The 15,717-nt window shown below is 38.4% G+C and overlaps 1 protein-coding gene across 2 annotated transcripts in view; it reads right to left on the bottom strand.

Moving 5' to 3' along the window:
- Positions 1 to 15,717, bottom strand: part of LOC137272963 (putative methyltransferase NSUN7) — a 34,347-nt gene that overhangs the window by 14,237 nt on the left and 4,393 nt on the right. For both annotated transcript variants that reach the window (XM_067805389.1, XM_067805388.1), the window contains exons 2-4: positions 9,491 to 9,549; positions 3,468 to 3,754; positions 2,745 to 2,931 (exon numbers count right to left, since the gene is read on the bottom strand). In XM_067805389.1, the coding sequence (XP_067661490.1) occupies positions 2,745 to 2,931; positions 3,468 to 3,754; positions 9,491 to 9,549 (533 nt within the window). The remainder of the gene's footprint in view (positions 1 to 2,744; positions 2,932 to 3,467; positions 3,755 to 9,490; positions 9,550 to 15,717) is intronic.

The following is a 15,717-nucleotide window of genomic DNA, read 5'->3' as shown; positions in this document are numbered from 1 at the left end:
ATTCAGGACATGTATATCATGATCGATATTATTGAAAAGTCTCACAAACAACAAACAACACTTTGTGGATCAGGCATCATATGTGAACTCGACCAGTTCAAGGGATACCAGCAGCCTTGGTATGAGCGCCTCTGAGTAATTTCTTTAAACAGGAACTGCATAAATATTAACTTTATGCATTCATTATTATTATATTAATAGAATAATGCCCACAGCAACATAAACCCTGATGACTATTGATGTGAGTCCATGATCAATATTTGGATGCTGACTGGTTGTGTTTGTCCTAGTTAACCCATAATTACAAGTGATAGTCCTAACAAAGGGAGCTAAAAAAACAAAGTGAGTAGCCTTCATATGTGAGCAGGCACCGATTTCTTGAAACAAACTTGAGTGTGAGTTTTGCTCTAGTTGGAGTTTTCACTCAAACTTGAGAACACACATTTCTCTGTGAGAATGAACTGAAATTAATATCAAACTCTAAATGTAGTAGACTATTCGAGTTTGGTGAATAGAACAATTAAGCTGTTTGGGCTTTTATATTTTAAAAATGCAGCTGAGTTAAAAATTCAGCTGTTTCATATTGTCAAACGCAGTTTGAAATTTGAGCAAAAACTTTAGTTTGTTTCAAGAAATCAGGGCCAGATTAGAAATTGACTGTGCATTGGTGAACTGAGTAACACTTACTTTAGTTCACTGTAATTCATGTCACCATGTTTTCATGGAGCCACAAATTTACAATATCCTAAAGCCTATCTTTACTTTAACCAACAGAACTAGCTCTTGCAAACCATATTTTGCCATCCTGCACCAAAGTACTGCATCAACCTTTGACAACTAAATCATATCTGATTGCTTAAAAATATCAAAGGAAATCAACCAGTCTGAAATAATAAAAAACAAACTAACTGATCTATCAAGGACAAAATAAATATTCCAAAAATACCACAAAACTGCGTCATCAAAGATCTAACAGGCCCCTTCATCAGCTATCAGTACAAATTGTGTGCATGGTGCTGTGTCATACCGGCATCTCTTGTCACTTAATCTTCAGTCGTATCGACCTGCACACGCCGTGAGGCAGCTAACAGCACCAAGTCAACACTGGCTGCCCTTAGAGGTGTGCAGGGAACTCAAGCACAGATGGTGATTTTCACATCCGTTAGCAGTAAATATTGCACTGCATTTTTAACAGAGTTATTTTATGCCCCAAATATTTCACAGACTGGACATCAAGGATTCCATTTGTAGAATTTTACTTTCCTTGGAAATTTATTTCAGTAATTACGACACATTGTCTTGTTGAAAACCTAATTCAGTTCGCCTTAAACTTGTACAAAATCAGCATGACCAGGATGCCTCAAATCAGAAGAAAACCATAAAAGCATCAGTCAATTTTGAAATTTATATCTCCAGTTTTGATACCTTTAAGCAGATATCCTCTTTCATATATGTACAAAGTGCTTTAGATGATTCATTGTGGATTCTGTTCAAAATAGTTTTTCTCAATCCCAAATTACAAAAAAACACTTGCAACAGTAACTGGTTTAAATGAAAGACATGTCAATCAAATATCACATTTCATAAATTTTTAATTGGAACAACAGTTTTGTCAACATTCTACACTTCTACACATATGACTTCATGCATTGTATCAGGGCCCCTTTCACGACGCGCTAAGGAGATCATAAGTTACTAAGGCAACCTCAGTGCAGTGTTAAAGAATGGGAGTTGAGGTTAAGCTTAGTAAAGGCTGATTCATAAAGCCCCTGGACCTCAAATTGCTACCTTCATCTGACACCATACTTATGATGCTAAAGGCTAGACTCTCCATTGATTTGAACTAAATAAACCTCACACAGTGATATAAGCATACAGACTTTACCTGGGTTCAAACAGAGAATCATAAAAAATTCATCATAAGGATCTATCTGATATAGCCGTAATCGAACTGACAGGCTCATGAATCAGTTAGTACACTGGTGCCATCTGATCTTCAGGGGGATCATACCACCAGAGTCAATCAAACCAGCACTAATGGCCATGTCTATATTTAATGACAATATGTGAGTAATTAAAGCCCCCACTGCAAGCTGTGTCACTACCGACCACATCGTAAAGACATGGATGTTACTGCGATCTATAATTAAACATTGTATGGGCCCAAGTTGACACCTCTGTGACGATTAGTCTCTAATGCAGGATAATGATCTAGGGATCTATCAGCACAGACATGTGATCAGATGTGATGTGTGCATGACAGCCGTCATATGCCATGTGGCTGGGATACCTACCGCTGATAGATAATCGAAGTGGGCTCAGTCTTGAAATGTGGACCATTCTCTATGATAATGTGATGTGATAACCTCTAACACTGGGTCCTGATGTCATCTTGTATTGTCATAATATAACTTCGTAACACCTTCCATTGAGACAATGACCTGATGACATTTACTATTGAGACAAATTATAACCTGATGGCATTTACTATTGAGACAACATAACCTGATGGCATTTACTATTGAGACAATACAACCTGATGGCATTTACTATTGAGACAATATAACATGATGACATTTACTATTGAGACAATATAACCTGATAACATTTATTATTGAGACAATATTACCTGATGGCATTTACCACTGAGCAAAACTGACATGATGACATGACAGCAACTGCCTCCATGACAGTGTGACCTGACAACACCTATCTGCAAGATGATGTGAGCTGACAACACTTACCTGCATGACGATGTGACCTGAAGTCACTAGCGGATGGCTATGGAGGGATTCAGCAGCACCCGGAGCGAACACAAGCATATCTGGACAATGATGGTCGACCACAAACTTCTTGTCCTTCAAATCTAGCACTGAACACGACACTTGCTCATGACCCTCTTCGTTCAATTTGTTGATCACATCCGTCAAACTGGTGAGAAACAGAAATCACATCAGCAACATCTTTAGATAGCACATAGCTCATAGCTCATAATGCACCTGTCATAATGTGAATTTGTGCAGTTGTTTTCACACACACACACATCTATTCCTGAATGTCCATGCTAGGAAATGTTTGAGTTCTATATGGGGCATATGAAACCAAGGGAGAGAAGTTACAGTAGATAATGTAACTGAACCCTTCGTTCAAGCTCACTGTGGTCCCTGAACATTGCTCATGAAATGTCCAATACACTCCACAATATCATGTGTCATATTCAACATTGTTTCACTGCCATTGAGACATACAAAACACAGAAAATAGACCGTTTCCGAAAACTATTGTCGTGCTATGACCGTCGTACCTCCTATACTGTGAAAAGGACTTGCGGCTACGACTGCTGTGTGAAACAAGGCCCATGTTAACAACTAGTATCATCTTCCTGTGTTTTTTTTGGTATAATGTGGCTGGTGACCAAACATTTGCCATTCGTGTAGCTGAACTGAAATCTGTCCCTGTTGACTCACTTCGTCTTGTGATGGTTGATCCACATGTAAACTGGCATCTGGAGCTTGTTATTTTCCTCCTGTTGCCGAACCTGTTCTGGTAGCAGAAACTCTATAGAGGGTGCCCTGGCCTTGATGCGATGTCGAGCCAGACAGGCATTTAGCTTGATCTTGAAGTCAAGTATTGCACGTTCTACCTCTTGGCATACCTCGTCCAGCTCCTCGTCTGGGAAGGGTGAACGGTGCTGAAACTTCCGGCTTTGGAAGTCAAAGAGTATGACCATGACGAGACTCTGGTCATGCTTAACCTGGAATATATTGGAAAATATTTTACACGACAGTAGGCAACATTGGAGGCTTATTACATTGACCTGCAGATACGTCATATCTGACAAACTAGTGACTGATATTATGAGCAATGTCTGACATCAGGGTACAATGACCTGCAACAAACCAAGTGAAAGAGTGTGGGTCCCCATCCATAAAACATTAGGACATTCATAAGCCTGTGATAAACTACTGAGTTACAACAAATCCTAACCTTACACACACTTTGTGGATTTTACTTTGCTTTTTAAGATCATCAATACACAACAGAATGTTGGAGACATATTCTAACCATGTCCAAACAAAGGAATAAGCAAAGCGTTCTTTAACCGTTTAGTTTAAATTAAATGCTGGGTGGGGTTTTTTTTCACATAGTACACAAACTATTTCATACAAGCATCTAATTCAAGCACTAAAAGAAAAATTGTTGTATCATCCGTCTTGCACACTGCCATGCTGATCATCAGCCCTCACAGCAATAAACAAACCTAATCATTTCCCAAAAATATTTTTCAAATTCTCTCATCAAACTTTGGAGATACAAATGGTGTGGAAGATACTGAAAGACAACAATGGTCAACATGTCCATTAAGAATGAAAAAGAAATGGGAGTATGTTTCACTGTGCTTGCTCTAAGACATCAATAGTGATCACTACCATCATGGCACTCCTTGGTATAGAGACACAGTGCTGACTGATACACTACATCCCAAGGGACGGGCAATCGAGCCTGTAATTCCTTCCACTCGAGATGTCCATAACCCACACCTGGGGTGACATGACGCCACAGGCCACCTCACTACAATACAACTTGACACCTGGTATTGTCAATTTCGCTTCACTAGTGTTGTTTATAGAGATCTAGGCTTGTGGGCACAACAATCGACAATCTAATCAGTTCCGTGACAAATGGTCCTAGCTGACAGTTTTATACCTCACCTGACATCACTGGGACAGAGGGGGCGCAGGTTTGTTTGGAAATTGAAACATTCACCTTGAATTCTGACTGGTATATTTCAACATCTGACGTTAATGGAGAAATAAGTACATAAATAATTTTCTCATGCACAAAGTTACAACAGTTATAACACATTCCCTCAAAGTTGTATGCCTGTTGTTACAATTCTTATTAGTAGGTAAGCAGAACTGAATATGTCCAATCTTTGTTTCTGTACGTTGATGTACTCTCAGTATTACTGAGGTCTGTTTACTGTTTGCAACACTGTAGCTATGTGATAACAGCCATAAATAATCTGGACCAGACAATCCAGTGATTGATACGCTAAGGAACATTTGGGTACAATGAATAACGCTTAAATGAAGTTTTTCCGTTCAGGGTAAAAACAATGTCTTAACACATAAGTGGTCTCCAAAGCTGCTGAAAAAAATAAACTGTCATTTATTTACTGAACAATAAATAAATGGCAGGCCACATTAAAAAAATGTGATTTTTAGTTTGTTTCCCTCCTTTCTGAGACATTATTGACACAACATTTGTTATATTTGGGGTCACATTCCGTAGTGGAAGCATAAGTGGCTGAGCAGGTTAGGTAACTGAGTGCCTGTGATTAGGGGTGTGGGTGTGGGTTCGAATCTCATATGGGACTCAAACTAACAAAAGTACTAGAATTTGTACTTTACTAATTAAGTGTAATCACAAATATAAAATATGTTACATTTGACCACTTTTGAAATGGCATTGTGTATTCATTATTGACACAATTGCAAAATTACAACAGAAATACACTTCAACACAATTTATGGCTATGACTAGAATTACTTTCATTCTTAAGAAAAGGAAGTTCAAAGGATCAGCAACGGTCTGAGCACAAATGATATCAACAGGCATGAACCTGTCACCCCTTGGTCTTAAATGACAAACACAAACTCCCATTGTTGAAATAAATGAGTGTTTACTGTCTGTAAATAACATAAGATTGAATACATGTCCCCCTTGATTGCTGGAGTGTTTACAGACCCATGTCCAAGTACACCTACAACAATGCTGTACATTGCTGGAAATAGCCAGGAATGCATGTCTCTGCATGATAGCCACTGCCACAAATACCCGTCTGCATGACTACTTCTATAGAACCAAGTCAATTACATGGAACTGTAAACCAAAAGTGACAAAGAAATTGTGACAAATTTGAACTGCTCCTAAAAACGACATTCAATTGCAGACAATGAGGTCTGTCTCAAACAGCCAAACATGAAAACCAAAAGGGCTGTTTGGGGTTCCCGATACAAAGAATTCTGTCTTGCACAGTCAAGGAAGTATTCAAGATAAAATAAAAGCATACAAGTTTCTTCCTTACGTGGCATTCAGAAGTCAGTATGATGAAGCGTTATACCTAAGCGTAAGACAACTTCTTTATTCCATAAAATGTGTTCCTCTTCAAGTATATGAATACCAACATATTTGCAGTCATGAGTGAGTGAGTGAACATTGTTTTTACCACTTTTAGCAATATTCCACCAATACCATGTTGACAGACACCAGAAGTGGGCTTCACACATTATACAGGGGTGTGGAATCAAACTCGGGTCTCCTGTGTCACGAGGAAACACTTTAACCACTTGGCTACCTCACCTTCCATATTGTGAAATGAGTGTAGATGGGAAGCAGTTGAGGTCATGGCTAATTTCATCTAGCATGTTTTCCGTACTGAGAACAGTTTTCCAACTCATTTAAAAAATTCACTTCATGGAGGGAGATCCCAGTTCTTCTACGTGTTGAGCCAAGTTAGGCTTTAACCACAAGGCTACCCCACTGCACCTGTAGTCATAACATAGTTTAACTTTTTGGGACATTTACTTTGTTTATCCCTGGAACAGTTGTGCTGACCATTATTGTAGGACATTAACATAGCACACACGTCCATGCAACTAATACATACTCAAGGCATTGGTTTTTTGTTTCCCTTCAATCGTTGGGTGTCAGTCTCAATAGCACATCATATTAACAATCTCAACTCTAAGAGGATGATGCAACTCTTGCAACTCTAACCACTATGAGCTATTGTGGTTTTCTCATCCTTATGAGGTACCCATTCACAGCTGGGTGGACTAGGACACATAGTTAATCTACTCTATCCAAGTTTACTGCATGTACCCACAATGTTTGCACATGTGCATGTGGCCACCACCTGGTCATCTACCAATGGATTTGTGGGTCCTTTTAAGTGCACAGGGTTGCGTACTACACACTAAGGGTTGTGACAACACTGGAACACACAAAGTCTGCACACAAAGTTGACATCAAGGTTTTCATTTCCAGTCACAAGTGGGCTCAGTCTGTACACCTAAAGCTCATTGAATCACAAGCCTGGCTCCATAGCCAGTTCACCCAGCATACACCCAACTATAAGCTGTCAGACTTACATAACTGTAGTGGATTTTAGGCTGAGTGGGTTAGATGCAATTGTGAGTACAGTTATGATTCCATGATATGACTTAACCCCCAAATTACAAGAATTTGTACCTCACTGTGAAAGTGTAATCCCAGGTACAACACTTGCTCTTGAAAACACCCCAAATGCTATTCAAACTGATCACAAACTATGCCCCATAAAAGAATTATAATACTCTGTATAAACACAATCACATATATACCTTCCCTTTTGAACCTATTGCCCATCCCATCATAAATCCTTTATTTATATTCATACACACACACAAAGTCCATGCACTCTTCCGTCAATGGCCACACCAGGACCAATTACAAACCAACACAAAGACCAAGTCACTGTAATAAATCCATCAGTGTCTAGCCAGTGATGACTGACTCTTTCTAAACTGTCACAGATCCATATTAACTCCCAGTGTGGCTTCAAAGAAGATATGAATTTGGTGTGTCGTATTCTAGTCTGTACTGACTTCTAGACACATCTTGAATATTAGCCTCTGGTATCTTGTCTATAGTACTGCTTCACAGACACAACAGGAGATCCTTTGTAATAGAGAACCAAATAAATAGAGCCAGAAGACTTGATCCAGTTCAAATATTAAAAATTCAATCGAATTCTATGGCTGTTTTCTTCATGATTTTTATGACTTATTTATAATGAGAACTCTCCATTAGATCTAGGCTCTGTCCCACAAAGCAATGCTAGGTTTATGATCATCATCAGGATATGTCAAATATCAGATTTACTACCATCTTAGCACACTGATTATGTTCATCTTAGTGTTAAGATCGATCCACTGATAAGATCATCAACATATTTCAATTAAGTGCTGACCAAACTGAAAAGATAACATATTTGAAGCTTGTATACTCAAGTCAGTGTCTAAATTAAGACCATTTTCAAAATGCCTGAAAGTGTTGTTGATATAGTGGATAGACTGACTGATTCTTGTTCAAAAGATCAAGACAATATTTAACCAAATCTCCATTATTTCTCTATGATGTCATTTATCAATATTCATTTGACATTGTCTTCAAAAGGGAAGATTCCCTCAACTCCAAACAATACAGCATGGTGAAGATGCATAGTACCTCTCCTGTCAGCTCACAAGCCCAGCGTCGTCATACAGTTCCAAATATCAAGTTAGCAACTTTTGGTCTTGAGCTGAGTTGTGAATGAATGAGATGATAGGGCAAGACTTAAGGGCAGCTCAGTCAGATCCAACACTGAATCCAGATCAGATCAATCCCAGTGCCTTACAATTCCAGATTTCAAGAATGAAACTTTCGGTGGAAACTCTTTTCCTGTCCTGTCAGCAAAACTGTGGAATGAACTGCCCTCTAACTTAAGTATGCCCCATCACTTGATTTATTCCGAACTCACCTCAAGACACATCTTTTCAGATTATCTTATGATCTTGAATTTGTATGCGTTTTGAGCATGCACTTGGTATATGGAACTTAGCGCTATATAAGCACACACATCATCATCATCATCATCATCATCATCATCATCATCATCATCATCATCATCATCCCCACTACCACCACCACCACTACCACCCATATCTTGTACTAGGCAATATACTGACCCATAGTCAACAGTACTTGGTGAAAAAGAACATACATCCTCCTTATAAATCAAACTGCAGTCACATAAGAAAGTAACTAGCTTGTAAGTATGGACATGGCAGTATCATTCCCCTGGGGATGAAGTCGGACACACGACCACTGTCAGGTGATACACCTCAACTTAGGTATATTTCACAGTACAATATGATTGGTTGTGATTGGTTGTTACAGTTACTACGTTCATTTCTAAGACCAGACCAATTTTATTTCTTATTTCATGGATTTTTGCCCTCAGAAAACCAAATGCAGGAAGGAAAAAAATAAAAAAACATAACCGGTCAAAGTAATATTCCTTCTTAAATACTAAAAGTATCATACATTTGGCAAGTTATTAAGTGTGTATGGGGAGATCTTAAAAAGAATTAGGTAAGTTTATATTTATGGCCAATACAAACTTTTGGATGTTATTTTTTAAGCAGGGAAAGTTGTTATGTTTTGTTTTCTTATTCTTCAAAAAATATGACCGCCATATCCATAAAACAAGAAATATAATGGGTCTGGCTTACAGTTAAAAAAAGCAGTGGTGCTGTATACAAGAAAAATAAGATCTTACTTGGCCATTATGTCATGTTATGTGTAAGACAGGGAGGTAATAAACAGGCCCCAAGCCCCATGTTGTGGCAAGGGATGACTTAACATAACAGTTGTGGCACAAATTCTTTCTGCATATACTCACCTCAGGATGGTAGCTAAAGAAGCTGGATTCTTCCGTTATTGCTTCCAGAATGTTCTGATCTGAAACAGCAGTAGTGCACTTTGAGCTTACAGTGTACAGCGTATAAGGTTAGACCACTTATGGGAAGGAGTTTAAAGTCAGGGATTGACAGTACCCATCTGCTTCATGCAGATGGAGGTTAAATTATGGTACTTGATGTTTCCCTGACTGGTAACTCGGCTTTAAGAGGTTAAAACAAGTGAGTGAGTTAGTTTAGTTTTACTCCGCTTTTAGCAAAATTCCAGTAATATCACAGCAAGGGACACAAGAACTGGGCTTCACACATTAAAGCTTCACACACAGAATCCAGCTGTTCAGCATGATGAACAAACACTGTTACAACTAGGCTACCTCAGGACCCCTGTTTAACCAAAGGCTAGTCAGTCAGAATGTACTATACTGGGTAGGACTGCAACGATTCACCAAGACAACAATTCGATCTTTTCATTTTGATTCTTCGTACATGTAAAAACATCAGATTTCACATAACTCTTAGGAGTCAGCTTTTTCAGAATGAAATCTATTGTCAAACTGGCGATGCCTACTAACAACTAGTCATATCTTGCCTTATTTCAGAGCTCAAAACTGCTTGAGTTGGGGTCAAAATTTCATCATACAAGCACCTACATACACAGAAACACACACATGTACACACACACAATTATACGTTTTCAAACAGCAGGTTTGTTTGTGGACGTATCCACCATCAAACTGTGACAATTGGTAATCCCCTGCACACATTTACCACCTTCATCACTAACATTCCAACATGATAATACAAGTGTAGGTAGCCAACATGATAATAAAAGTGTAGGTAGCCAACATGATAATACAAGTGTAGGTAGCCAACTTGATAATAAAAGTGTAGGTAGCCAACATGATAATACAAGTGTAGGTAGCCAACATGATAATACAAGTGCAGGTTGAACCCAGTCAGAACCTAAATCATAAGTTCTTTAATGGGACCACTCTAAGATCCGTTGGATATATTTAACTACAGCTTAGATAGGCCATTTTAGAGGATTAAACAGACTAGTCTGTTACTTTCAATTGCCACATCTCAAGATCAGTAAATCTTACATCTTAAAATGTAGGTGAACAGCAATCAAGATTTAAAATGCAGTTTTTAGAATTATTAATTAAATGTTTTCAAAGCTACTCATACATGCATCTATTTGAACAGGTTGTAATGTTGTGTACGTGACCTCCTTTAAGCAGGAAAAAAACATTCCATTAAGGATATCTTGAGCCAGTGCATGAAAAGTGCATGGAAAAAGTACATGTCTAATAAAATAAACACTTGAAAAATGTTGACAGGTCCTGGAATGGTAAACACTGTACATGTCTCCACATCACAAATCATGTTCCAACAGCGAGATGTTTGCCCAGTGCATGTTGTGAATGTGTCCTTTGATAAAAACAAATGTAAGGTGGATGTACTTTGGAAATCAGCTATTCAGAAAATATAGTGAGTAGGGTATAAGCAAGTGAGTCACTAGGGAATGAATAAGACTTCCTGAGAAGGGAAGAGTGATTGGCTGGTTGGCTTGTTGCTCAATGTCATCAGAAAATATAGCAAGTCACTGAATGAGTGAGTAGGGTATTAGTGAGTTTGTGAGTCAGTTAGGTATGAATAAGTGAGTAGGAAAGAGTGAGTGAGCAATATTCCGGCAGTCTGTAAATAACTGAGACTGGACCAGACAATCCAGTGATCAACAGTGTACCCATCAATCTGTGTAAGTGGGATACAGTGACATGTCTGATATCAGTGAGTCTGATGACCCTACCCCATTAGTTGCCTCTTATGACATTGTATAAGCATGGGCTACTGAAGATCAATTCCAAACTGGATCTTCATGGGCAAGTAAAGTATTAACGAATAGGTTTTGAGTGCATGCATGAAAGGAACTGAAAGGAAATGCAAGGAAAGGAAAAACCAAAATGTCACAAGCTGTTACTTAGAGTTATCAGCTGAGGTATAAGGACCATATTCAGGGATAATCTGGGATTCAAACTTACGTTCAGCACATCCTACTAACATCCTACCTAAGGGACACATCCTTACACATCAAAAAACACTGAAATCAATGTCTCATGAAATTTTTATTCTCAGTTTTGTTATACTGTGGAACTTTAAAGCTTTAAAATAAAATTCCTGAAAATATTGGGAATAAATCAAATAACTTTATATTGTTAATTCCTCTTAATATATGTATAACAGTATTTCTTCAAGATGAAATCTAAATGTATTCATCTCAACAAAACAACAGCATCAGTCATCTGACAAGATCCATATTTTGCATGTCCCTGCTTGAATCGTGTGAAATGAATTAACCCATTCCTGTCATTTGGTCTGCATGGAATAAGTCAAGCTGGCAAATTCACAGCCTGTGACCAGTCACACTTAGATGCTTCCTAAGTTGGTAAAAGGGAGTATAATCACATATCACATATCAAAGGTACCCAAACCATATCTACTGTTACTCACAAATGCACATATTTGATTGCTGATTGGCTATCATTGTCGATCACTATCTACCAGATAGCCCACTGGGCTGCAATGAAATGTCCATTATTTCAGCTGATGAGATGCTCTCACTGCTGTATGGGTCTGTTTTATTATCCAGTGTGACTTGAGTATTGTTTATTGATGGCCAGATGTTGATTTCTCATAGGAAATCGACTCCTGTGATTCTCTAAACATGCCAGTCAGACATGATGGAAACGTGAGATTATACTCAGCTGACCAGTTTCACACACAGCTGACCGATGGACTGACTGAAGGAGAATGTTGAATGGGTGGGGACATGCCTGTGATACCTGTGTTACATAATTTGATACCTATGTTAACTGTGTTACTTGTGATATTGTGTTACCTGTGTCACCTAGTTTACTGTGTTACTTGTGTTACCTGTGATACTGTTACTTGTGCTATATGTTTTACCTGTTACACCTATGTTACATGTGTTACTTGTGTTACCTGTTTAACCTGTGGCATCTGTATTACCTCTGTTATCTGTTTTACCTGTGACACCTATGCTACCTGTATCACTTGTGTTACCTGTGATACTGTGTTACCTGTTTTACCTGTGTGCTACACCTACGTAACCTGTTACTTGTTTAACCTGTGACACCTATGTTACATGTGCTACTTGTGCTATCTGCTTTACCTGTGACACCTATGGTACCTGTGTTATCTGTTTTAATTGTGTTACTTGTGTCGCTGTGTTACTTTGCTACCTGTGTTACCTGTGATATAAGGTGATGTTGAGTGAACATACATACATACAAAGAATATGTGGGGTTTTGAGAAATGTTAACATTCTTCGGGCCATTTTAATGTACTTTTTACATATTTCTCTCAGATCAGACCAACTTTACTTCTTGTTTTACAGATCTGCTGATTATATTTTTTCAAGCATAAGACAAAAATAAAATAATTTTCCCTGCTTTGCATTGGCCAAAAATATAAACATAGAGGAACAGCGAAAGTTCTGACAAAAAGTGCTGCATTGTATCTGAAACAACATTCTGTCTAATACCAGTGGAATATTTATTTCATATCTTCAGATAAATATTATATTTCATCACTAAATACAATTTCAGGTATAATAATGAGCCCATATCTGTATGTATGAAATGACTGATTTTTCACCAGGCAATTTACTAAATGGATTTCAGCTGTTATTTGACTAAAATATCCAATATATTCCATTTTATGTTCCAAACACGGATGTTGGATTATGTCCTTGAGAGAATGAAAAGTGTGTGTTTGTGTATGTGTGTGCACATGCATGTGTTTCTTGCATGTGTCTGTGTGTGCGTGCATTTCTGCATGGGTGCATGTGATTGTGCATGCATGTGTATGATTAGAAGGCGTCTAATCCTCCTCCTGTCAAATAAACAGATAGATTGTTTGGGCAATTTGTACATAAACTGACCAAGTAAATCACACTCACAACACTGACTGTTACATACATACGTAATATCTGAGCACTACATGGCAGATTTGCACTTAATAGTCAACCCCTAACAGCTTCCTGCCCATTGAACAATTACTTCTAAACGTCAACAACGCAACAGTCGTCAACAAACAAATCATTATGGCTCAGCTATGTGTCCCTTTTCACCAGCTGACCCTGAGATGGGTCAGTGGGATGTTTTGCCTTCTCCCAACACCGTAACCCATGAATCAGACCAGCCTAATGGACAACACCATTTGTTATGGATACTGAGTCACTGTTTCAGTGGAAGACTTCAAATGATTCTAGTTTGTCATGGTGGCCGTAAAAACTGGCAAAACATTTTTGAATTGTGAATTTCTTGGTGGGAGGTTGCTGTTAAGCTAACAAGAGCAGCTAACAAACCGGAATCAATACATATATATTGACATGACTATCTTTACATCAGGACTGACCATTTCATCTTGGTTTATTTTGTTCCAGAACACAATGGTAAAAGCATTCTAGTCATATGTTTGAAGCAAATTGGAAAACTGTTCCCTGGACATATATATAAGATAACAAAATGCTGGATGAAATTAGCCATGACCTCACCTGCTTCCCATCTACACTCATTCCACAATATGGAAGGTGAGGCAGCCTAGTGGTTAAAGTGTTTCCTCGTGACACAGGAGACCCGAGTTTGATTTCTCACCTGGGTACAATGTGTAAAGCCCATTTCCAGTGTCCCTCACCGTGATATTGCAGGAATATTGCTAAAAGCAACATAAAACCATAGTTACTCACTAATTCCAGAATGTGACCTTTTCAATTAATTTCACACTTGATGGATTGATTTTAACTTTGATTTTAACATTGAACTGTTTAAATGGTCTATCCTCAAGGTGTAAAATCAACATTGATATCACCCATAACATGGTCACATGTGAATGTCCCTGCTTTGAGTGTGTGGGTGGTTTCACTCCACCTTCAGCAATATTCTAACAATATTACACAATACCACACCTGATGATACCAGAATCTGCCTTCACACTTTACCCGTATGGGAAATCAAACCCTGATCTTCTGCATGATGAGCGAATGCTCTAACCACTAAGCCACCCCACTGACCTGTACCTGCTCTGGCATTGGTACACATTGCGGATATTCTCACAATCAACAGTGTGATGGGGCGACATCAATCTAACCACCCTGTCATGTATACTCCCATATCAAACCAATCTCTCCTCCAATTAGCTGAACATAAAATATACGATAAATACTTAGAACTGACACTCTGTCTGTAGTCACCTTTCCTGACCTACATATAGCCTTCAAGGACACATCAAGGACACAACCATAAACTAGAGAGTGTGTACTCACCAAGTAATTATACTCTGTACTGGAATCCCACTGGAAACATCTCAGTGTGATCTACAAACATTCCTAACTTCCCTCAAGTAAAGACCATGACACTCGGGATATTATGGCCAAAGATATTAACCCACTAAAACACTTCAGCATACTCATCCATCGTTTGATAATACAACATTGCCCTTTCATATAACCATCCAAGGACATTCCTTTGTAGATCTGGTAGCAATTAACACGTGATTGTCGAAAGAGTTCACCAAAATGAATTGGTCAGGTTTAGTGACTTGCCAATAGTGTGTTCTTGTGAAATGATGGAATTGACTGTTGCTCATCACTTCAGTCACTTGTTTGGCTAACCTGGTATGCAGTGATATACGTTGCTGTGATATAAATAGAGGATATTATATGAGTGCGCATATACTATGTTTATGAAACGAGTGCCTAAATGTTGGTATTCCCAAGCAGGAGAGAGGGATAAACTAATATTTAGGCACAATATAATAGGCACGAATATAATAATTTTTTTTTAACCAAAGTCATTAAATTTGAAGAAAAAAAAAACACAGATCCACTTTCATAAATAGGCTGGCTACCCGCTATAGCCACATGTAGAACGCAACGTCACAGGAGAAACATTACATCATAGCATTGCTCATGATGTCATGTCACCATGACAAAATATTATTTTGCTCTCGGGGATTGTACGAAAAGCATGAATTCCAATATTGTTGCCCGCTATTGTGACATACACATATAGCCACCACTTGCTTACTTAACTCAGACTTCAAGGTTATTATACCAATATGAACTACCATCGAAGAGCCTTCACCAAGATGATGGGTCTTACACAACTAGTTCTCAATCAGTTCACAG

This window comes from Haliotis asinina, chromosome 2 (genome assembly GCF_037392515.1).
Source record: "Haliotis asinina isolate JCU_RB_2024 chromosome 2, JCU_Hal_asi_v2, whole genome shotgun sequence".
NCBI lineage: Eukaryota > Metazoa > Mollusca > Gastropoda > Lepetellida > Haliotidae > Haliotis > Haliotis asinina.
This window is presented reverse-complemented; position numbering and strand designations above follow the sequence as displayed.